Source organism: Leuresthes tenuis, unplaced genomic scaffold (assembly GCF_036924035.1).
Source record: "Leuresthes tenuis unplaced genomic scaffold, fLeuTen1.0.hap1 SCAF_5, whole genome shotgun sequence".
Lineage (NCBI taxonomy): Eukaryota > Metazoa > Chordata > Actinopteri > Atheriniformes > Atherinopsidae > Leuresthes > Leuresthes tenuis.
The window spans coordinates 1845366-1870739 of NW_027325359.1; the positions used below are offsets into that span (position 1 = coordinate 1845366).

Here is a 25374-nt window from a genome sequence, read left to right on the forward strand (position 1 = left end):
CCCAACAATAGTGATTTAATTAGTATTAGTAACTATTACTATTTAATTAGTAGTGGAAAAGCCATATGAGACAATTTACTATATTTAGTAGTTTGTGATAATACATGACCTCTTTTTACTTCAGTGACATTTTAATATTCAGTTGTCAGGCAATGTTTTTACAGCTGAATTTAGCGCCTTCACTAACCATTCTTTTAATATATATGTATTAAGAATAATGCTACTAGATTATATGAGGTATTTGTGACTAATATACAATGTGTAAAATTTTAGAACCCACGTCAGAGCTTGCTAGCTCAAATGAACTTCTCAGTGACACACTATGACTTTGTAGAATGAAATAAAATGTGAGAACATGTTAATCATATCTAAGGCAAAACATTTTCAACAACTGGTGTTGTGGTGACATTTGATCTAACACTCACATGCATTCCCTCAGTCTTTCTGTTGTAACCCTAGGAATGTAACATCCTGAGCATTTTGCTCATTAAAGTGTCACAAACACACTCTACAACATAAAATACTCCACATTATGATCAAATTGTTGTTATACAAGTGTTGTCAAGGTTTTGTGTCGCCTTTGCCAACTATTTTTTAGTTTCATTAGTTAGTCCTCTTTAACTTCACTTATGAACAACAATAAAGATCTATCACACACGCAATAAAAGAAGATATAGCCGGGGGTGAAAAGTTTAACAGTTCACAAAGTTCTGTAATCAGTTATGGTACAGTTAGATCAGTTACTGAATTGATGTTGAAGGTAGGGTTATGTAATCTTTCTTAGAATTGGTAATTATTCAGAAAATTGGTTTATGTAACACTTCTCTGAAAAAGGAAGTGTGAGATGTTCAAATCATTATCAAAAGAAGCAGATTGCTCTGCGAATAGAACTGAAACAAATTAAAGAAAAAGTTGACAGAAGAAATTTGCTTTTGTAAGGAAACTCAGATGGAATAAAACATCAATAGGAATACTTAAGTCACAATTATTCCCAAATCTCCACACCTCCAATACTCAGTAATAGCATTAGCCAATATTTCCCCAGCGAAGTCCAACAAATCATCCAGCTGACCTGAAAATAACCTCAATTTACAAGCCCAAATTAAGATAAGGAGAGGTTGTCAGAAAGTCAAACAGATGAAGAGTTCATGGCAGCGTCGTATCTTATCGCTGACAAGGAAGTGTGGTGTCATGAAAAAATCAAAACGCTCTCCAGCACAAAAACATGGCAGCTGTCTACCAAGGCATGTTGCAGCACAGAATGATCTCAAATCAAATTTTATGAGAAAGAAAAACACTTTTTTTTCTTTTTAACATGCCAAGTTTATTGGTAAATGAAAAAAAAGAAGATCCTCAGAATCTGACATACAGCTTTATCTTAATTTGCAGAAAGAACATAGAATGTAACATATCCTAAAAATCTAATTAACAGCCAAAACATTCCACAGATTACAGTCTGCTTCAACACTGAACACCGTCAGAAACTCATTATAATCACATCTTCATACATTTGATAAATAAAAAAGCTTGAAAAGAATTCTGACAACATTTTAAGACAATGAGGCTGCTATTGTTCTGTTCTCAATGTGTCAAAACAGCGAGTCCTGTGAGTTTGGGAATGTGTGTTGGTCAGCACAGCTTGAGCTAGTGTGGATCTGAAGAACAGCCTTGACTGAAGAGGTTTAAGTAAGCCACAAGGCTGCCAGCCCACTGCCTGTGGCAAGAGCTCCTGTAAGAGAAGAGAAGGTGCAGAGACCACAATTTATATGTTAGCTTTAGATTTTTCATGAAATGTGAAAATAACAAGTATTACGTTGTATTACCTCATGATAACTGGTTGAATGTAAACGCTGTCTGGTCATCAGCTCTATTTCCTTCAAGGTTTCAGCCTTCCTCCATTTGGCTCTGCGGTTCTGGAACCAAATCTAAAGTGCAGCAAAACAGATAATGAAATTAGATGGTCAAAAAAGATTGGCTGCAAAACACTGAAAAGAAGCTGTAGTTTGTAACAGTTCAGAACCTTGTATTGATGCTACTTTGTGTCAAATATGGTTGATTTTTACACAGAAATCTTCACATCAATAAACAATCAGTGTCTTTTTTGACTTGTCTTTTCTACTATTATCATTAATCATTTGAGAGGTAATGTAAAGATCATTAGCATTGTTCTGTCGATGATTATTTACTACAAGAAGGCCGAGATTTTGCAGATGCACCTCCACCCCAGGTCAAATTAATGATTGGTTGCATATTAAAGAAAATTTGATCTATTTATAAATTGCAGAATCATTTTCATTTGATCAAATATTATAAGATAAAATGGTGCATTAGGGTTATGACAATGTAGTGCAACGTTGCTCTTTCAATCCAAACATTATTGATTGGTCATTTTAAGTCCCATGTCCATTTATTTTAAATTGTTGAATATTGTGACAGCAGTTCTTGATTAAACAGCCTGTGTCCTACCTGTATCCGCCCTTCAGTGAGCTGCAGGCGTGAAGCTAACTCTTCTCTGGTGTTGATGTCTGGGTAGTGAGTCTGGTGGAAAACTGCCTCCAGGTCTTGCACTTGGAATGTTGTGAAAGTGACCCTGGTTTGCCTCTTCTTCCTCAGACCTGCAAACAAATGACTATCAGTGTCATTTCCCACATAAGCATGATTTGAACATACACTTCAAGATGCAGTTCAGTAACATTTTGAATAAATACTCACAGTGTGTTGTAGATTTTGGAGACTCTTCAAGAAGTCTATTCTGTGGCATTTCTACTGTCAGAGAGAGCAATTTAACATGAACAGGAATACACACTATATCGCTATGTTTCAAATCTAATATCTAAAATGGAAGTAAAAAACGTACCTGCACATGAATGCTGGTGAGGTACTTGGTGGTTTTCTTTTATAACAGACCAGCTTCGATGAACACTACCCTCTTTTCTGACACATGTCGGCCTTTTGAGAATTTCTTCGATCGAATGAGATATTTTTTTGTGTGGCTGAGTTTCCCTTTCTTGATCCTTGCAGGACTTGTTTTCTGTGTCTCCTCCTGTCCAAATTTCCAGCAATTTATTCCCTGCCATCAGCACATCTGTCATCCGTAATTAACAGTACTCAGAAGTTCAAAAGATCCCAAATATCTCTTGTGTTCGGCCAAGTTTCTCTGACAAAACCTCTCAGGGTGAGAAAAGTCTTTGATGAAATCTTTGCTCTATAAGGTAAGGACATATGAGTGTCCTCCCTCTCCCATTAGCCTGTGTTTGACCTGTATCACATGGTCATGATGGAAGAGGAGGAGCAACTGATAGTGCGCAAAAGTTTTCTTCCAGGAAAACTACATAATCAGAATCCACAAAGTTTTCCTCTTTCAGTATATCAAAATAACTGGTATTTATGATGTGCTTACTGTAAATATGTAATCTGATTTTACTATCTACACTTATCAGTCATTACTTTAACAAGAGCTCTTATAAATTTACTCTAAGAGTTTGTCCTTGCATCGTAGGACCAGCCTCAGACTGGATCTATATGGTTCTCTGGGTTGTTTGACACATAGATAATATTCAACTGTAAAGCCCGATTGAGTTGTTGCGTCTCTCTCTTATCAACCTGATTTACTGCACAGCAAATTCTTTTTATCACCTTGACCCTAGTATGCCCTCTCACACGTTAGGTCACCTCTTCCATCACAGTTGATAAGTCCTGGAGACGTGCATAAGGATGTTTTGATGTTTTTGATGCTTTGTCTCCATCTAGTGGTTCTCTGTAGAAGCATGAGTGACTTTCCAAAGATACAAGTGAGACAAGCAGTCTTCTTGTGTATCAAATCAAAGATCAGGTTAAATCATCGCCGGGGAAACAAATAACTCCATTTAGAAGGTGATATGTGTAAGTTTAGCTCTGCAACTTGTTAAGAAATAATCAGTATAAAAGGAGTTAACGGCAGAGATTTAATGTAATCGTTGTTCTTGTGCTTTAAAATTTAAACTCTGTCCAGTTTTAAGCTTCATGTCCACAGAGTGAAATTCACATTTTTTATTCTTAGAAGATTAGCTATTTTCTTTTCAAAATAATAGTTTTAAAAAGTGTTTTTCATCATAATGAGTAAACAAGTCTGCATGTAAAAAATGACCATTTTAGTTTTTTTTTGCAGAGCTTACTTTAAACCTTTCATATATATATATATATCTTTATATATTTATCTAAGCTCTGTAATGGACTGGCGACCTGTCCAGGGTGTACTCTGCCTCTCGTCCAATGACGGCTGGGAGAGGCTCCAGCCCCCCCGCGACCCTACAGTTGGATTAACGGGTATAGAAAATGGATGAATGGATATTTATCTATTACCTGCATTATGAACTCTGTTGCAGACACAGTTTCCTGAGTCAGAGGAAACTTTGGTGTTTTCAGAATGTGACTCATGTGTCTCTTGTGGTCTTTAACATACACAGAGCTGAGACATGAGTAAAGATGACGGCAACGTAATAACTAATTAAAAACAACACAGTTAAGAGCAGAAGAGTAAGTGTAGACATGAACATGAAATGCTCATTTTAAGAGCTTATTTATTCAAACACAACCTGAGGTTACAATGTTTATATAATCCAGAGCTTCCCAACCCTGGTAATCAAGGCACACAGTCCTGCATGTTTTCCATGTTTCCCTGCTCCAGCACACCTGATTTAAATCAATGCGTCTTCATCAGCCTTCTGTAAAGCTTAAAGAGCAGACCCATTTATTTGATTTAGACGTGTTGAAGCAAGGACACATGGAAAACATGCCGAGTTATGTGCCTTGAGGAAACACTTGTATAATCATCTGGGATACCAGATAAAGCGAAAGTCTATAAACTGTATTTTTATTTATTTTTAAACAGACTGTGTCTGATCTCCTGCCTGCCTTTTGAGCACAACTGCATATGATAGAGTAACGAAGCTTAAAGTACGTGATTGTATCTGTTTATATATGTGCTGTGTGGTTGAGCAATCTTTTCCATTGTTTTGTCATTGTCTTGTTGCATTCTCAGTGTTGCACTATCATGTCTAGAAATTTCCATTATCTTGTTAAAGCCGATTAGCTTCCCTCCTATAGATAGTCTGGAGCATGCATGTGCAGCCCGTCAAGGTTCGAAAACTAATCAGTGAGAAATGAATCTCAACTGTTAAAGTCTTACTTGTAAGTCAAATGGATTCTTTACAGCATTCATCACAAGATGCTAAAAACAATGCTTTTCATTTGGCTGGGAAATAGCAGAATGGGATACAATGGTAGTGAGACAGTAGAAACAAGTCTTTAGAGTCAAGAGAAAAATATGGATCATTAGCTGATGTTGCAAATATTATTACAGTGACCAGAGTAAGACCCTTTTGAAGTCTTCTCACATGGTACCAAAACGCATTTTTCATTTACAGTTTTATAACACATTTGAAGTAAAAAACAATCTTTTTTCTTATCTCTACTCTACTTATCTCTACTTGCAACACTTGCAACACATTACTCTGTCTAACTGATCACAGGTTGCCGTTAACCCAATTTAATAATGGGAAAGTCACAGATATGCATTTAGAATGCAACACAGGCCCTGTGACTTTGTGTGATCATGAGTCTCTGTGTCACAGTTGGATGAAAAAAAACTGATTATGAAAAAGAGGTTGGAGTTTGACTGAGAAAACAAGACAGAAGAAAGAGGTGTTTCACATTTCTTCCCTAAACTGAATGATTTCTATCCCATATGCACATGAAGAACAGCAGAATGATTCAGGGTCTCTACGGCCATCGTTTAGTGTATTGAAGGGATACTGGCTTTTGCTACCTGGCATGTGATGGTCCTTATACACTACATAGAGTCACATGCACACAGAGCAGACCTTATGATATCTCAGGGCTGTTACAGTCTTACACGTGAGCTCAATTTCCTCGAACTATTTTGTTTGGTGCACCCCCCAAATCCCTCAATCCCACCACCCCACCCCAAGCTTTCATACCCTCTATGAAGCATATTGTAGACATCATCAACTCTTTAGGGGAGGCATGGCATTTTACAGCTTCATGTTGGTGATTTTTCTCAGACAAGCATAATCTGGCATTGATTTAGACTATAATTTTGTAAAAAGAGGCCCATTTGTATGCCAGAGAATCAAAAATTGCACCGAGCTAAGGATGCCAACAGTGTGAATGTGAGTTTTGCTGCCCTATAAACTCTTACTTGACCATGTTAATTAAGAAGATGTGGGCTGGTATAAAACCTTCAATTTTGACTGATAATGTAATTTAAGCTAATATCATTTGGGGAAAACAGAGCTGTATGATAAATTGGGAAACGAAGTTAAGATTTGCTGAACTTTAACCGGCAGACTATCAATAACAGCTTTGTACTTCATGCTAGTTTGCCAACATGTGGTAGTCATGGAGGTTTGCCCCTTGAAAACAAACATTTGTTGTTAAAATTAGAAGTAAAGCAGACTGCAAAGGGGAAAGACTTTTCATCCCATTAACCAAATGTCAAGTATCTGAGGAATAGAGTTAACAGTTGCGGAAACAACAAACCACAACTGTAAAGGATCTCCTTAATCATATTTATGCTTTCTCAGCCTCCCCTTTAAAGTTGATAAAACAAGTGAAACCCTTCAGCCTTACATAATAATCAGTCAAGTAAAAGGAATAAGAAGGAATATAGAAAAAAAAGACTTCATCATCAACATCAACATGATAGCATTGATTGTCTTCCCCATGGCCTTTTTCTCATAAATCATATTCATTCATCTTGATTTAACTCTACATTTCTGCATGGAGCTCATCTCTCAGGTTATGAACCACAGGCCTAACTGATCTTGCTATAAGATTAAAATGTAGCAAAGAGGCTGTGTTTAAGAGGGAAACAGAGAGAGTGTCTCTGACCTGCTCAATGCTGGTTGGTCAGCTGCTGTTGCTGTTGTAATTCGGTTCACATGAGCAGCTGGTTGGACCTATTTCAGTCAACAAGAGCTGCAGTCCCATGCCTGAAATCTGCTTTTTCATACCACACTGTTCCCCCCACCCGCACTTCCACCTCCCAGCTCTCTTCCTGCTCTGTCAGATGCTTCAGTCTAGTCCTCCCTGTCTGTGTACCTCCCCTTTGCTAATGTTTTTTTTTTTTTTTTCATTTTTGTCTTCTGTTTTGTTACAAAACTCAGTAAACATTAATCCGAGCCAATAGGCTGCAGCTGATATGACTACAGAAAAAGAAAGTAATGGACTTGACAACTACGCCTTCGCGGTGAGTGTAACTTTTACCTAATTCTATGAGGTAATGTTTTAAACATCTGACTCCAAAGCTGAAAGTAGATTATTTGAACAAGTTGACTGATAATCACACTGAAACATTCCTACCTGTGAATCTGGATAATGATTTTTTTCAACCTTGAAATTAGACACTGAAAATATCTCGAGTATAAGTGAATTATTTAACATTTTCTGTTTCCTCATGACACTTAGTTAGTGTCGCTGTGCCCTCTTGATCTTGATGTTATGTGTAGTTGATGATTCATACTGAAAAGAAGAGCACATACAGTGGTGTGATGCACATACATGAATGTTCTTGTTTACATTCTTGCTCATCCATGCTTTAAATCACATTATTGAAAAGACAAGCGTCGCGCTGTTTGGTGAGTCAAACAGAAGGAGTGGCTTTTTTTCTCAGTGTGAAACTGATTATATTTGCTTAGAAGATTTTGCTTTACTTTTACAAATACGTCGCCTTTTTCAAAGCTTTTACTTCCTTACCGCTCTGTAATCTTAGATCTAAATTAATTAGATTAATTTAATTGATTACTTGGATTTGATAGGATTTGATAGTAAGAAAGGTAAGTAAGGTCGTGGTAATGCTCTGAGTTTCTATCTAACATCAGATCTGCAGATCCACTGTGCAAAACACAGTATGTCTTTAAATGATGTCTTCCTGCCTCTCTGCCACATATATCAAAGCTGGAGGGACGCTTCTGTGATCTACCTGACACAGGAGAAGATCTGGACTCTTCTGTTGATGAGGACAGTAATAAACTTGCATATTGTGTAACAGATGTACCTCCCTGGTACCTCTGCATCCTTCTGGGTACTCAGGTATGTCAGCAAAACAGTTTTCAGGCCATGTTTGACAGAGTCTTAAAGTATTTCTTCATTAGGAAACTATGTATCATGTTTTATTAAGTAACATAACAATGTAAATGTGACAGTGTCACATGGAAGCTCCAGTTTCACATTTCCTTCATGATTGGTTAGATCTGATCATACTTACTAAGTCAAGACTATGAATCTTATTTCAGAAACACTTTAATTTCAGACCATCTGCTTATTAAACCAAAGATTAGCTTATGATTAGATGAAGATGATGCTACCTTGTATCTGAACACGTAAAAGTCATGCATACATTAAATTTAGATTAAATTAATTTAATATTTTCTCATCTTTGCTCCTTAGCACTGTTTGACAGCTTTTGGGGGTATCATTGCCATCCCTCTGATCCTGTCCCAAGGGTTGTGTCTGCAACATGACGGCCTCACACAAAGCCACCTCATCAGCACAATTTTCTTTGTTTCTGGTGTCTGCACTCTGTTGCAAGTTACCTTTGGCATTAGGTAAGGAAGAAAGGGGAAATCTAGTTAATGAATCTGTAGTAGTTTGTAGCTAAATGTTGTATTGTTGGATGCTTATTGGTAAGATGAGATATAACACTTTCTAATGGCAAGATGATGGGAGAGTCTCTAACAAGTAATCCAGCAGTGCAGCAGTGTGCATTAAAGTGGAATTAACCATGCAGTCCTTTCTTATTAAACAAGTAGAGCCGATCAACCCATCAGCTTTCTGTCTTAACCTTTTGAAAACTGTGAGGCCTGCCAAAATGAGTGCATACGATGAACAGTTGAATATTTTACTGGGTTCATGCACAGCTTCTGTTTAAGGGATTACTATAAAGCAGCAATAGCTTTTGCATTAAAATGCTTTAATATTTTTGTTGTGCACTCTGCCTTGATGCAGTCAAGATAATTTGTGATCCATGGTGTTCAGTCAATACAGGATAAATACAGGATGCAATATAAAGAAAAAGTCTTTCACTTTCACAACAAAAAGCTAAATTAAAGCCAAGCAAATGTCATCAGTGAGTGGTGACTCTTGGACATCATAATTCATCTGATGTAATGGGTGATTTTGTTTTGGAAACTACAAACTTGAACTGTGTTTTCCAGCACTGAACTGTGCAAACACACTGGCTGAATATCAGTGGATTAACTGAGGAATTTCCATCTTATTAAGTTTGGAATCTTGCTCACTCTAAATCCACATTCTCTTGGCTTAGCACCACTGATGCTTTCTTGTCTTTTTCCAAATACCTGGGAATAGGCTGGCAGAAAAAAAAATACATTTGACAATAGTATGTTCCAGTCAAACCAAAAGTAAACATTCAGTTTTTTTCTGTTGCATTGTAATCTTTCAAACAACATTTGCCTGTACTGTACTACTGTTCCCATGAGCTTTGCTTAAAAATACATGTTTTAAGCAACTTCAATAACTTACTTTGAGATACTGAAACGCATGCTTCACTGGGAAGTTTAACTTCAGTCTGATCTGAATTGTTGATAGAAAGTGAGCAACATAATGACTCTCATCAGCAGTTTATTACTTTAACTCATTTAACCTCTAGCCTACATGTCTAATAAGAGAGTCACTCTCTATCTTCACATGATTTGAATGAACCATTTTCTCATATGTAAGGAACAGAAATAGAGACTCTTTACTACTCTTGTGAGACTTTTTTACCTACTTATCTTAACAATAAAATAGCTTAAAAATATCTTTGCAATACCTGATATAATCACATCAAGATCTCTCCATCTGAGTCTAACAGTGGTCTTGCTTTACTTGTCTCCTGATTTTTCTGCAATTTATTTTTCTAGGTTGCCCATCCTCCAAGGAGGTACATTCACATTGTTGGCTCCCTCCATGGCAATGTTGTCCATGCCGGAGTGGACATGTCCTGCTTGGACTCAAAACGCCAGCTCTGTAAACACCTCCTCCACAGAGTTCATTGAAGTCTGGCAGAGTCGGATGAGAGCTGTAAGGAAACACTGATTATTGACAATTTGGAAAGGATGTCAGTCACAAGACTCCATGGACTTGCCCTTTCAACCTCTAAGTTTAACACTCACAAACACTAAAGAGTTTCAGGACTGACATCCTGGCACCCGTGCTGTGGCATGGGCATCATCCCAACTCAAGCACAAAAGCAGCCGTTGTTTGATCTCAGTTCAGTGAAAATAATACATGCTTGGTTGATCACGTCATGCTCCAGCATATTAAAAAAACCAGAGATTACCAAAGGGTGTACAAGAGTTAAATCCATTCAGATACCAAATGCAAGATGCATCCTTAGTATTGTGGTACATCTCTGTAAATAAATAAAGTGACAAAGTGTATGATACGAGTCTGGAAAGTAAAAACTTATTGATTTTTACACCATTTCATTGTTTCATTGTTGCTGGTGGAACTATGTATTGGTTTATTGTGAAATTAACCCAATATGTTTTCCTCTGAAGATCCACAAATGCATGCTGTAAAGCTAGATAATTTAAGGAAAAGTAGGTTTAATTAAGAAACAGTTTAAGTCTGTTGAAAGGAGTAATTTCTTTTCTTTAGCATTTGAAATGTAAAGTGTTTGGTTAAATCTTTATGAAAGACTAATGTCAAATTCTTATGTTCATGTGTCTGTCTTTAGCTGCAGGGCTCCATTATTGTGGGCTCACTGTTCCAGGTGTTTGTTGGTTTCTCGGGCCTCATCGGCCTCTTTATGCGCTTCATTGGACCTCTCACTATTGCTCCCACTATTGCTCTCATTGGACTGTCGCTGTTTGACTCAGCTGGTAGTAGTGCTGGCAACCACTGGGGCATCTCTTCAATGTAGGTACAAAAAGTACAAAGAGTTTTAGACAGATTGGGTTTTTTGGCAAAGAAAAGAAGGGGTTCATTGATTTTAAAATATTTGTTTTATTTATTGTGAATCTGCATCTTGTATTACATTTGAGTTTCTTGGAAAATATCAATAGCCTGGTCTGTGTTATAAAATCAGTCTTAATCTCCAGGGGAGGAAAGCCTATTACAGATTTTCTGCTTAAGAACCTGCACACTTGCTCTACTTCCCATTTAACAATGTGAATTCTTGACTGATCTTTCCCACTCAGGACCACAGTGCTGATCATCCTGTTCTCACAGTATCTCCGTCACGTGGCTTTGCCCTTTCCCACATACAGCAAGGATAGAAAGCTCCACACCTCTCAAGTCTACATCTTTCAGATTCTCCCTGTATGTAGGAAATATGTCTAAATGTTATGTTGAATCTAAAGACCAATGGAAAAGACAACACATGTGATTATATCTACCTGTATTTATCGTTAGGTCCTACTAGGCATCACATTGTCCTGGCTTATCTGTTACATTTTGACGGCCTACAACGTCCTTCCTGCTGAACCAGACCAGTATGGTTACCTTGCACGTACAGATCTAAAGGGACACGTTATAGGCCAAGCTCCCTGGTTAACTTTCCCCTACCCAGGTAAGATTCAATGACACCATCTTGAAACTAAATGTGATTTTCTTTTATCTCATTGACAATAATTCCCATGAAATCATGAAAATCATGAAAAATGTATTAAAGCATGACGTCAACCTTTCAAGATTTTCTATTCTACAGATCTCATTATCTTTATAATGAAAGAGCATGTGTGACGATTGGCTTTTTTGGATATTCTTAAAGAAGTTTGACAAATAAGCTTGATAAGTCCTTGCATAGACTGTGCTTGTTAGTAGCACTGGTTCATTGTTTGATTTCCTTATGGAATTGTGTTTGTTTATACAAAAATACAGAAAATTCCCCGTTATCATTTGGGTACTCTGTAATAGTATGCTGCTACTTATGCATATGGCACCATTTTCTCTTTCTTTTGTTTATAACCAAAATTAGGACAATGGGGGATGCCGACTGTGAGCCTGGCAGGAGTAGTTGGCATCTTGGCTGGTGTGATTTCCTCTATGATAGAATCTGTTGGAGATTACCATGCTTGTGCAAGGTTATCTGGAGCTCCACCCCCACCTAAACATGCCATCAACAGAGGTATTGGCATTGAGGGACTCGGCTGTCTGCTGGCTGGAGCCTGGGGTACAGGAAATGGAACCACCTCATACAGCGAGAATGTTGGAGCCCTTGGTATTACAAAGGTGAGTTGACTCTGACAATTTAAGCCAAAGGTCATTGATACTATTTCAAAAGGCTGCTTATTTGGTACTAAAAGCGCACTCATGAGAAAAGTTGATAAAGGGCTCCAAAATGGTGCCAGCGCACTTAAGTTAAAATACTTTTTTCTTGGTTTCTTGGTATATTCATGAATATTTATCATGGTTAATTTGTGCTGCTGGCTCCACCTTCAAGTTCTCACAGAAAAGAAAGCTAATATAGAGTAAGTCCGATGCTCTGTGACGTGAATTTCCTGGCTAGGGTAGATACAAGGCTAAGTCTACTATGGCAGACACACTGAATTCCCAACTGAATTGAAAAATAAATAAGTAGAAAAATAAATAAAACAAACCTGTAATATTTCATGTTTGGATGGGAGGAAGGTATCGAGGTGGAATAGATTAAATGTAGCATTTTTAACCACAAAACCATCTTAAGTGTTTTTGTTTACTTTTCTTTTTCTTTCCCCTGTTTATGAAAAGATTTAGTTCTTTAGGTAAAGACTCAGAAAACACTTGATTAGAGTTAGGAAAATATCTGATGCAAAAAATTCATATAAATTAATTATATATACACATAAAATCTATACATTTTCAAACCAAAAAATCCTGATATCACTTCATCCTCCAAGTAATGCTTTTGACAAAGGCGCAGCATTTTGAAAGTTTACATATTATACCAAACCATGATCTTTTCCTAACCCCAAGCCAAGTACTTTTAACCTTCAATTTTATACCAAAATTAGTAGCCATATGAGATTGTTTTTTAACATTGTTTATTCACTTGTAGAAGTTCATTAACTTTTTTCAAACAACTTGAAGAGAATATTCTTTTGCAGGTTGGCAGTCGCATGGTGATTGTGGCAAGTGGAGTGTTTATGGTTGCGATGGGTATACTTGGTAAAGTGGGTGCCATATTTACCACCATACCTTCCCCTGTGATGGGAGGCATGTTCATGGTTATGTTTGGTGTCATATGTGCAGCAGGAGTGTCTAATCTGCAGGTACACGCACTGTTAATCTCAAGCATTTTGACACAGTTGCATTTTCTTTTACTATATCCAGTGTTTTTTTCTTTATGGTCACATTTTCAGTACACCGATATGAATTCATCCCGAAACATCTTCATTTTTGGATTCTCCATGTTCACTGGTCTTGTCATCCCCAACTGGATACTGAAGAACCCCAAAGCTATTGCTTCAGGTGCATTAATAAAATGTCTATCTAATCTTTATTTTTCATAATGAAAACTATCATCTTATCAATCAGTCATTTAAACTGAGATTAAACTGTTTGCATTACACTGTGTCCAGGCATAGTAGAAGTTGACCAGATGCTCCAGGTGCTGCTGACAACCAGTATGTTTGTAGGAGGTTTCTTTGGCTTCATATTGGACAACACTATTCCAGGTAGTTTTACATGTTACATGTTTTACATTGTTATTGAAGTTTCAGAGAATTCAGAACAGAAGTCACATTATTTCCAATTTTTGTAAACTTAGTTGCACCCAACAGACACTCAAGTGTCAGGCTTTATATTGTAAAGCATTATGTACAGAACTGATTTTTAAAAAATAAAAAATGTACCCAACAGGAACCAAGCAGGAACGAGGCATCTTGGCCTGGAACAAAGCTCACGAGGATGACTCCAGTAACACACTGGAGAGCGGAGAAGTCTACAGCCTTCCCTTTGGAATCAGCTCTTACTTGTCCTCTTCTTCCTGGCTCCAGTACATACCTTTCTGCCCTCCTGGTATGACCAACTCCCTGGAGCCTAAACAGCCTCTGGGAAATCCAGAGCCTCCACAGATCATTATTGGAGTTGGTCTGTGAGTGATGTTTTCACTCCAGTATGCCATCTTGTTGATTTTTCTACAACAATACCATCAAAGGCAGCTCAGTTATATCATATCAGAGGCATTGTACTGTTACAACATGGTGCAAATGATCTTATAAAATTGTTGGGAGGAAAATCTGCAAATAACATCTTGCAGCAATTAAGTTAACTTCCATTTTCCATCTTTTGTACTAATAAATTGATGGTACACTGTTGCTATAATGTAGAGGTGCTATCAAATAGTGGGGGAAGGAAAAGCTAGAATAAGAATACCATGCTGTGCCTTTTCTAAACTATTTTTTTTACCTCACAAGAAGATGACATGTTGTTAAGAAAGATGTATGCAGTGCACTTAACACCAAGTTTCAATTATGAAACAGTGAATGGAACATAGTTGACATGGCTTTGCTGTCACAAATCTACAGCTTTCTAAACATGCACCCGTTGAAACATGTCTTGCAACACAATAGAATGGCTTCTATTAATGTTGTTTCATGTAGGCTATGGATAACGTTGGAATATTTACTTTCAGCAAAGTTTGAAGCTGAAATAAAAAGAAAAACATGGATGATAGGACACAGAATTCAGATATTCAAGCATTGTTGCCTCATGGAGAATGGTTGCTAATGCCAACCCATCTATAACAATAATAGGTGAATTTTGGCAATATGAGCATATTAAACTAAAAATTCAATACTGTAAATACCATTCTTACGTGTTGAATTAAAACCCTCCTCTGGCAAAAAAAGGTCTCTAATCTCTATTCATTTATTCATTGATTTATCTATTTAATTTATTTCCGTCGATAATCAAATACATTGGTTTGTGTGTCCTAATAGAACTTCAGATAGGTAGCATGCTATTATCTAATTTAGTAAAGGTTGATGTACCCTGTGCTACATAAGACAAAATAATGAAATGAGGAACCGTCACATTCATTTCACTCCATGACAAATCTTTTTAACCAAAACCACTTTTCAGTCACTATGTATGTTTTCACTGGTTTAAAGCTAGTTGTTTTCTTGCTTTCTTTGAGCTCATTGGGCTTAGAATTGACCACATTCTGGAAAACAGTACAGAATTGAAACAAATGTTTGCAAGGAAACACATAATGTTCAATGTCATATTCAACATATGTATCCAGTGTACATTTGATGTATATTCAGGATGTCACAGCTGAGTTAATGTTTTTTGTTACATTCTAGATTGCAGTGATTTCTTCCATTTCTAATCATGTGCACTGTTTCTGCAGACAGTTTCTGTTTAGTTTATCTCAAGAAGCATCATTCTTCTTCTTCATTTTACAAATCAGGACTACTGGCTCATATAAATGGATATTAAAAGGGAAAAAAAAAGAAAAAGAAACAACAACAAAAGTATTAAACTCCAAGAAAAGCAAGACCTATGTTGACTCAGTCTGTTAGAGTCAGATCCTTTTTGATGGCTTTGTATAATCCAACAAAGGTTTGTGCCCACGCTTCTCTTTGGTGTTCAGTGGTGGAATTGGCCATCTGCTGGGTAATGTATACCAAAGTCAACAGTGTACGCTCAAAATCATCCTGATGCAGGCGACCATTATGATTTGAAAGATCAGTCATGAGCCTAAATATGTTTGTTAGCTTCTTGGGAATAATCTCCTCACAGATCACGTCCAGATGTCTTGTCTTTGGGAGTGAAGACAGTTCAGGGTCTTCAACTGAAAATTCTCCGTTGGGCTCGAAATGTATGCCTGTCACCAGGATCTATTTGAAGAACAAAAGGCAACAGAATAAAGTATCCATTCTCAATGAACATTTTGCATTTGTCTGTGAACAACACTTTTTTTCCCCCTGTTTACCTCAAATAACAGATGGGCATCACTGAAGGAGTTGTGGAAAGTTGGATTCAGCTCGGTTGTCAAGCCTCTTCTTACTCTGCTTGCAGCTGGAAAGAGTGCTTTTGAGAAAAGAAAGCAAGACATGGAAAATTAGGGGTGGTGGGAAAGCAAAAGTAGTTTAATTTCCTAAACTGTCCTTTTTAAGTTTCTTTACATGTGTTTGTGTTTGGATTTGCCGTGGACCCAAAGGGCACCTTGAACCCTTAAAGCTGTAAATCTATCCATGTAAAAAAAAAAAAATACACACTTTGTTGAGTAAACTGCAGGTTGTCTGCTCTTTTTTTGGTAGATGTGAGATATCCGCTGATCGTGCCAACAGTAAGACGTTCTGCACTTATTCTAAGATATGTGCCCTTTGCATTTCAAACTTTGTGATCTCTGACCTGACAGACAAATCTTACCTGCTGACAATAAACCTCAAAGGCTAAAGGAGAATCAAAGGCGGAGTAACATATGGAACATACAACAGGTTCCAGATGATCTCAGCATGCTTCACAAGGCCTTAGAATTTCACCCGAATTTTAACAGTATTCCTGAAATTCATTACTTGGAACAGGATATAACAGCAACGAATGTACAGTCACTTTATGCTCTCTAGCAACAACCTTTTCTCTGACTTTTTTATGATTTGAACAAAAACGGAACAGTTGCTTCGCCTTGCATTTGAGTAATTTTGCTCAATTAAGTATTGCATGAATGCTAATGAACTACACATGAAAAGTACAGCTTAGGCTGATGGAAATTTTAAGTATTTGGATGTAAATGAATAAATAAATTGTGAAAAAACTTATGAACTTAATCCAAAATCTGTGCCATGACGATATCTCACAGAATACACACAATAGGGTATAAAACATGCAAAGTCATAGGTTCTGTCAAGCGTAATCAATATGATCTTTATCCTGTTTACATTCAAAAGGGGCTGGGATTTCTGCCAGCAGGCACTGGATGAAACGTGGGGTACACAAGCCACCAGTCAATCCAAATGCTAGTTCAAGGATTACCAGAAAATGAAAGTCAAATGTTCGGTATTAGAGAGAAATCCCTCCAACATTTTTTAAAATGTTTTAGTCAGACAAAAGGGATAGATCCACCAAATCAGAGACCTACACTTTGATACCGTCTTGCTGCCAGTAGGCTTACAGTTAAGTTACAGATAAAGACCTTCGGGACAGACAAAGGAAATTCAGATGGAGATTTAGTCTTCACTGTCTGTCTCATAACTCAGATATTTTTAAACGAGTTGTATCACAAATATGCTTACAAAATTAGTCCAGATATTTCACATTTTGCATGGATTGATGGACAAGTTATTGTATTAATTGATTAATTCAAAGCAGAACAGATGGAGGGAAAAAAATATGCCAGATAAAGACAGTCTGATTAGATCACAAAGTTTTCTTATCCCATGCTAAACATCTGAATATCAGCAACAGTTTTAAAAATAAACTTAAGAAATTCATTTATAAGCAAGAAGGTTTTATCTAACAGCCAACTCTCTCACTCCCCGTCATGTTAACTTTAGGATAAACAAGTGACTCAAAATGATCATTTTTTAAACAGCCCTCTACAGGCTCCAGTCATCCACAACAACCAGGTATGATGGTTAAATAGTAATAGGCCATCAAAGCAAAAAGGCCAACGTTTATGTTCAGTGGCTTTGATTTCACAGACGCCGTGTACATTTTCTTCTTCTTCTTTACTTGAAATAAAAGGTAAATACAGTGTCTGAGATTTGCAGCAGATGATTTTAAAATGCAAGCATTTAATTCATAATCAAAGAGAAAATTGGTTCACAACATTTCTTCAATGTATTGTTTTCTGTAGATTCTAAATAAGCGGTTCACATTTAATAAGTGAAGGACCTCCATCTTGACTAAGACCCCCACCTCGGGATTTGTTGGTTGATATGATGAGTTTATGTGTGGTTGGAATCAGTGAACAGAACAGACATTTTATCATTGAGTCTCACTTGTTGAATTTCCTGTAAAAAGAGAAAAGTTTACTTTCACTTGGGGCCTCACAGAAGCCCTTTGAGGACCCCACTTTGACACACACTGCCCTAATGTGCAGATGAACCAGATTATAGTAGAATTGTATATTAAAATGTATTTTAATTTCTACAGTCCAGTATTTGCACTTTTACTCAGTGTTATTTATAATAAAGGATGTGATTTACAAAATATTGAAATTCATCCAAAGTCAGTGTTAGATCTTGGATTATTCCAAGTCAGGGGCCTTATAGAGGCCAGATTTAAGGAGGACTAAGTGTATATCAAGAACAATTGTTTTTCATTAAGGATTATTTACAATTCACAAGCTATTCATTGTTTGATGGTTGCTACAGTTTGAGATTTTAGCAAAGGTCGATCGTTTTAAAAATAATTTGCATGTTGTTCTTTGTTTAAGTAGATTTTTACTTCCTACAAGATATAAACACAGCATCACTATAGCTTGTAATTTTACTCATCTGTGATGAGCCAACCCACCTGTAACTGGACAGGGGCACTGCAGAGGCCAATCAGATTTCAGCCAGTGACCCCTGACCCCCACCTCTGTATCCACCCATGACTCCTGGAAATGCAGCTCAGCGGTTTTATATTTAGGAGATCAGTGGATGGTCAAGGTTGTACTTTCAAATAATGAAGGTCATAAGCTTTGTACATTGTAGCTGGACTGCTTTCAATGTTTGGCTGTTGCAGTTAGCAGTGAAGACTTATTTAGAAAACATAGCTGAAGTCAGAAATAATGCAACATCTTATCATAAAACTGCACACAGAACTTACTGACCACACAATAAAGAATGCCACACTGATCATTCAAGCTTTTTATTAAGATTAATTGTTCTTTACTCCTTGAATTTCATTCTTTCATTGAAGTTTCCACAATCAAAACCAGATATTTTAACTGTCGCACTGCACTCATCTCAGATTTTACATGTTTTCTTTGTATCTCATGTTAATTTTTTAAAAAAGCGATTAAATGAAAAACACTTGACAGATCATATGAAATTTCACACGATAAAGCAAAAGGAAACATCTGTCACAAGCTGGTCTGAACAGCATATCAGGATCTTTTTCTTTTTACTTCCTTTAAGGTTAAATCCTCAGCTTGTTTCATCCTATCAAGAGAAGATGACCCCCAAACCCTTATGTATATATATATGAGAATAAAACTGACATGTGCAAAAGCTAGAAAGATATTCAACCTACAAATCAACAACAATTTTACATTTAAGCTGAAGAACTTGATTCAATTGTCTGCTAGTGCATGCAAAGATAGGATGTGTATAAACTTAAGATTATGTGTTTCTGCATTAAATTGCTGAGCTGAAGTGTAAGTCTTACCTTTAGTTTGGCATCGTACGACACTGGTCTTGATGCAGCAGTAGAAAAGTCCAACTATCACCATCCTCCAAGAAAGCATTGTGGCCCTTTCACTTAAAATGTTGTCTGTTTGTAGCTTAGGCTGGACAGAGGTCCAAAGTTTGTCTACTGTATTGTATCTCAGTGTGCTCTGGTTGTCTTTGTCTCCTACTTTTATAGAGCATCTGCAGCCTCACTTTAAACCATCCAGCATACTTTCTTCATCACTGGTGTTCTCGGTTTCTGTCTCCCTGCTGTCTGCATCTGATTTCTCACATGCTCTGTCTTCCTGCCTCTCCAGCAGTGTTTTAACGTGTTCATCTGGTTGTCATCAGGCTCAGACACTCATTTTTACACCAATCTTATGCCCTCGCCCTTCACAGGTATATTAAAATCACATTATGGTCTAACGTTTATTTAGAGCTATGTTCATCGTTTAAGGAGCAGGTTATTTTGGCCTCGTTCCATTTATTTAATGTTCCTTTTCAGTTCCACTTATTCCTTATTTCACTTGAGTTTAGTTGCAAGTGACAAAATATTTCACAGTACATAGTAATTATGGGAGCTGTATTTATTTATTCAAACAGGCACGAGTCAGCTGTTTTTCTAGAAACATCAATGTCCCTCTGGTTGTAGCATATGTGATTGTGTCATGATGGCCAATGAGCAATCATATCAGTTAGTGTAAATCAAAAGAGAATATGTGGAAAGTTTACACTAAATGAACATGGATCTGTTAGTGGTTAAGTCTAACTATACTATGTATGTAAGCTAAGCTCAGGATTAAAAACATATGCCAATGCCACAAAGAAAGACTTTGTTCGATGTCTGGTACTTTCTCCACAAGCCTGAGGTAAAACCACATAAAATAACTTTTTTTGTTTTAAACTATTTCAGTGTGAATTCATTCCATGTGGACATTAAAACTGATGCCAATATGCGAGTCCATCACACAGTTATATTTTCTCAAGGTAAATCTCATCAGCTGTGTTGCAGCGGCAGAATAATGCGGTAACAGAATGCTGACTGTGCTGAAACTGGCAAGAGAGCTGTGGCCTGTGAAACCACCAAGAATTACAGCTCAAGAACTTTAAATAACATTATTTTAATAAGTACATTAAACAAATATATTATTCTTGGCTGTTCTTTTACGCTAATCATTTCCTTTCTTATATTGGTGCTCTAAGTGGATAAAGGTGAGGATTCTGTTTACAGAAACAATAAAATCCTACTTAAATTCTTCCCATCAAAGAGCAAGTCGGTGGTTGTTAATAAAATTAAAATGAAGTGAAAAGTCCAGGACATGCCTGTGGACACAGTAAAGAGAAGGAAAGTGTCCAGTAGCTCTGACTGCCATTTCTTTTCCTTCCTTTCTCATTTGTTTGATTCATCACCCACTGACATGGTGATGCACGATGCTGCCACGCTCTATCTTATGAAACAATGATAACATTTCAGAAAAATAAGCTTTATTTATAGCTGTCTCCTGAATCCACTTTACTCCTAGAATATACTGTACTTTCTGACTCTTAGTGAAAGTATCATGTCTACATTTAGCTCACAGAATATCATGATTGCTTAAACTTAACTGTATGACTGCATGCAAGGTGGTACTAATGTTAATTAGTTCTACCTTGTATTCAGGATTCAAGTAAACTGCAAAATGCTGCTTGTATTTGATGTCTCAGTATTGTAAATTCAACATTTTCAATAGCTTTTCCAGTATAACATGACTATTTTTTTGAATTGCGGAAAGGTTTTGCAGTATTATCATGTTTACATTGTATTATTTCCAAAGTAAAACATCTAAAGGTGTCTAATGATACATAAAATGTCTGAGTGAGTCCTTTTTCAAGGCAGATACTTAACTTATTAGTTACACCTGTGTGTGCTATACACACACAGGTGTAACAAATCATGGCTGCATACCATTACATGTGCAAGCCCACGCTGGCCCCTGTATTGTATATGTTGGCTTACATACATTAAAAGGGAATAACACCATCAGTCAATGTTATTAGTGACATCTGTGCTGGAACAATGTTTATTATGAGAAAGAGAAAAATGACCACAGAGATCACATTTGTCCCACAGAACAAGAGAAAATAAACAGCAAAAAGACACGTTTTCACTTAAGCTGTTTACCAACATAAATAACAATATATAGAATTATATAATTCATATGGGCTTAGTGGACTTGCAAGCTTATAATTTACAATAATTGGAGGTTGAATGTTTCTTGAATGTTGTAGAAATGACTCAAAAGTGGTTTCATGAACAGACATGAGCCATTCATTTGTTATTTCCTCATCAATCAAAAGGGCAAAATGTCTGGATTCCAAGTGTGGTACAGAACCCACATGTGGTCAAAGAAGCTTTCAGCGCAAGTGAAACAAATCATACTTAAGTTGCATCAGAGAGCAGAATCATTAGCTGTGATAATATCAAAGGTTTGAATCATTCTTGGAAGAACATCGGTGAGCTTAGCAGCATAACAAGGTTTGGAAGTCCAAGAGTGACAAATGATCAAAGACAACCAAAGGGTGATCCATAGTGACGGTAAAACTCCTCAATACAACCAGCTAAGGGTGACGTGCTCTTCTGTTGGTAGGCATATCATTGTCTACTGTAAGTCTGCCATAAAGGGAATGTTTCATGACAGGAAATGCAGTGGGTTCGCCACAAGGTGAAAACCATTCATAAACCTCAAGAAAAGGAAAGGTCAAAGATCATCTTTGAAACTCAGATCAACTGAAGTCAGAATGGATGTAAGAAAAATGGAAAAAAGAAATGGAAAAGTCTTGAACTGTTTCATGAGCCAAACCATTCAACACTGTCTATAAAACAGATGGAGTGAGTATGATGGCATAGGAACGCTGGACTAAAAAAAAGGCCAGAGATATCTGTAAATTATGTGAAAACATATAAATCTGAAACTGTATAAGTACATATTGTCTGCTCAGTCTGAGACAGATTCAGCAAAGTTGACTGAATGGAGCTTCACAGATGCACAATAACCCAAACATTCAAAACATATAGGAGATTTTGAAGATAAATATTCTATCATAGCTAACCGAGTTACCAAATTCTAATATGATTGAGCTGCATTTAACTTGATGTGGACAAACAGATCTGAAGACAGTTAAAGGCCTGCTGAAGATTCTCTGTTGATGTCAGTGGGCTCAACACTTCAGGCAATCATTTCCTGCGTGTAAACTGCTGTAATTTCAAAACCCCTCCTGTACTTTGAATACTTTGCAATGAGGCTGAGAGTAGATATGCATCAACATTGAGGTCACTCAGTCATTATAAAAAGGGATGGGCAAGTCCAAGATTTTGACTGGAACAACATCTTAAACATAGGGTAGTATGGAAAATAGATATCCACCCATATCCTATACTGGCTTAATCCAATTATGGTTTGTGGAGGGGGGTGGGGGTGAAGCATATGGGGTGGACTCTGGGCAGGTAGCCAGTCAATCACAGGGCCAAACAGAGACAAACAACCATGCACGCTCACACACACTCTGGAAAGAATTTCTGTTCACAAATGAGCCGAGCATGCATGTTTTTGGACAGCAGGAGGAAGCAGAGTACCCAGAGAGAGAGAGACGGGGAGATGATGCAAACTCCACACAGAAAGGCAAATGAAATAATGAAAACATGAATAAATGGAAAGTGTTTGCATTTCAGGACTACAACACATTGCAACATATGTTGGGGCAATTTAGGGCTGGTAAGGAGGTGAAAAAAAGGTTATTTCAGATATGTGATACTAACATCTGATTATAATCATAATTTACAAAAAGCAGCAGCATTTGAGTGGCAAAGACTGGCAGAGAATCACCAGCTGGTCAAGTGATGTATGAGAAAATCATTTAACTGTTTGAAACAATGTTCCCGAAAGAAAGTGGATGGGATTTGCATATTTATCTGACCACAGTACATGATATTAAACTACTGAAACAGTCTGGAGAGATTTCATGAAGGGCAAGGGAGTAACCTTAGGTAGGACAACCATGAACTTCGATCCCTCAGGCTGCACCATATCAAATACGGCATTTAGCACATGAAATAAAAGAATAAGCTTTAATAATGTCATTACAGCCCATAAAAAATGTTAGCTGTAATAACCAAATTACTCCACTAGGTGTTAGCATTTGTACATATAACATAAACTCGTGTCGGCCACCCCACTGTGACATCCAAGTAGAATATTTAGCTGAGTTTCTCCATGCAGTAGGAGAAAATATCAGACTTTCGTTTCTTAATTGATTGTATTAGAAAATGCGTCTGAAAGCTATTTTCCCTTTTGAGTCAGGAACACTTTGAGTTTTGAGCATATCTCTAAATCTGAAGCTTTTTCACTGGTAAACTATTGTATAAATTACACCTTAACCAATGAGCATTTTCTCGGCCTTTGATGATACTGTGGACATGATCCAAATACCCCGGGAAGTCACCACTTCACAGCCTGGTTCTGCATCCACCCCAGCTTTTTCACAGACCATCTGTCATCTGTACACTTGTACTGTATGCAGCATGCTGCTGTCTTCAGGCCAAACCGATTTTATGATCCATTCAGCCTCTCTTCTGTTTTTAAAGTGATAGCCTGTTTCATCATTTTTGACTTTTTGAACATTCTCCCTGACCAGAACTTTTGCTGGGCTAGCTACTCATCACCACTCATTCAAACTAAATATCCGTCTGTTCTTAACTGACACATAGCAGAGCCAAGACCATAATTAGCAGCATGGAAAAGTAAAGAATCTCTGCAAAATGCAGTAGAAACAAAACTTTCTGAGACAGTCTAGGTCCAAATTGCAACCAAATATAGCATTGTGGTAACTGAAGAGATGTGGATTCTGGAGTGGAAACAATGACCATATTTTGACAAATGTCCTGTGTTCTTGCATTTTGGGTTTGCAGCAAATATCCAGCCCCATAAAGACATGAGCCAGCAGCTGCATAGTCTCAAAGTGATAGAAATAAATCTCATATTTATGATAGCATTTTTCTTTGGGTTTTAAGGACAAAGGTCAAGTAAACCGTGGCAAAAAATAATCTAAGCATTTGCTTTTTGGGGAAAATTACCCATGATTGAAACTTTTTACTTTGAATAATGTGCACATATAAAACTAACAATATAATAAGAAAATCATTCTTTGCATTTAAATTCCGGCTTGTCTTTTGAATACATGCATATCTATAAGCCATGATTCCAAAATTAGAGTTAAAAGTCAGATTTTATAACAGATAAATTCAAATATCCAAATAAGTTAAAAATGTACATTGAGCCATTTTGTGTCAGTTAGAATATTTCTGATTCACTGTTTGCTGTTTTATTTTCAAACCATACATTTTTGCTATATTTAACTTCTGATTTTCCTCACATGAATCGAATAAAACATATTTTTATGTGCCGTGTACTGTACAAAACAAAATAATACAGACTTTTGTATCTAGTTTCTAATTTCTCTTGAAAGATTTATGAATGCTCAGCTTTCGGAGACACAGGCTGCTTCAGAGTCTGAACCATAGACCCATCCTTTCTGAATCCTTCTTATCTTTGATGAAAAAAGATGAGCTGTATGAAGTGGAAGGGCCTTGAACACTGCTCACATTCAATTCTTTGCTTTTGGATTTACGTAGTATATTTCTGTACGTTTATTAGGATGAACTACTTGTCCTGGCAAACCTAAGCAGACAGCTTCAATTCTATTTATGTCAATCCCATTTATGTAAAGCATGTCCTTTTTTTGTCTCGATCTTGACATTGGACATCTACAGTTAATAACCCCTCTAAAAGAATGGAAAAAAATCGCAGAGATGCATTAATATCTCTGCAACAGCCGTGTAAAATCACATAAAAATGCTTAGTCTATATAAGTTTACAATCAGCTAGCTTTCCTCCCTTTGAATGAAGTTTGTTTCCACCTCCTTCTCCTAGTTAAGCTGTAGTAATGGCTCAATAATCTAAGCAATTGACCGTTTGGCTCTGCCTCTGGCCGTACACGCTTGGAGTTCAAGGCCATTACCTCAGTT

At 37.0% G+C, this 25374-nt stretch overlaps 2 protein-coding genes across 2 annotated transcripts; one reads left to right on the top strand and one right to left on the bottom strand.

Annotated features, from left to right (window-relative positions):
- Window positions 1-7201: 7201 nt before the first annotated feature.
- Window positions 7202-14756, top strand: slc23a4 (solute carrier family 23 member 4). The gene is made up of 12 exons (XM_072385120.1): window positions 7202-7249; window positions 7957-8091; window positions 8449-8606; window positions 9924-10083; window positions 10742-10923; window positions 11205-11325; window positions 11419-11575; window positions 11984-12237; window positions 13092-13256; window positions 13347-13455; window positions 13566-13661; window positions 13846-14756. Exons 1-12 carry the CDS (start codon window positions 7202-7204, stop codon window positions 14082-14084), a joined length of 1824 nt encoding a protein of 607 aa, XP_072241221.1. The 3' UTR covers window positions 14085-14756.
- A 744-nt stretch (window positions 14757-15500) lies between these two features.
- LOC140306562 (protein FAM180A-like) lies at window positions 15501-19390 on the bottom strand. The gene is made up of 3 exons (XM_072385167.1): window positions 19312-19390; window positions 15926-16023; window positions 15501-15830 (listed from the first exon to the last, which is right to left on the bottom strand). The coding sequence occupies exons 1-3, from the start codon at window positions 19388-19390 to the stop codon at window positions 15501-15503; spliced, it is 507 nt and encodes a 168-aa protein (XP_072241268.1).
- Between the last annotated feature and the right edge of the window lie 5984 nt (window positions 19391-25374).

Bases quoted from the DNA above. Each gene is read 5' to 3' on its own strand.
- slc23a4 (XM_072385120.1), top strand. From the start codon at position 7,202: ATGACTACAGAAAAAGAAAGTAATGGACTTGACAACTACGCCTTCGCG. The intron at 8,607-9,923 runs GTAAGGAAGAAA...TTATTTTTCTAG, and splicing joins CAAGTTACCTTTGGCATTAG to GTTGCCCATCCTCCAAGGAG. The intron at 13,456-13,565 runs GTGCATTAATAA...CACTGTGTCCAG, and splicing joins CCCCAAAGCTATTGCTTCAG to GCATAGTAGAAGTTGACCAG.
- LOC140306562 (XM_072385167.1), bottom strand. From the start codon at position 19,390: ATGCTTTCTTGGAGGATGGTGATAGTTGGACTTTTCTACTGCTGCATC. The intron at 16,024-19,311 runs GTAAGACTTACA...TTTTCTCAAAAG, and splicing joins CGTACGATGCCAAACTAAAG to CACTCTTTCCAGCTGCAAGC. The intron at 15,831-15,925 runs GTAAACAGGGGG...TTCTTCAAATAG, and splicing joins ATGCCCATCTGTTATTTGAG to ATCCTGGTGACAGGCATACA.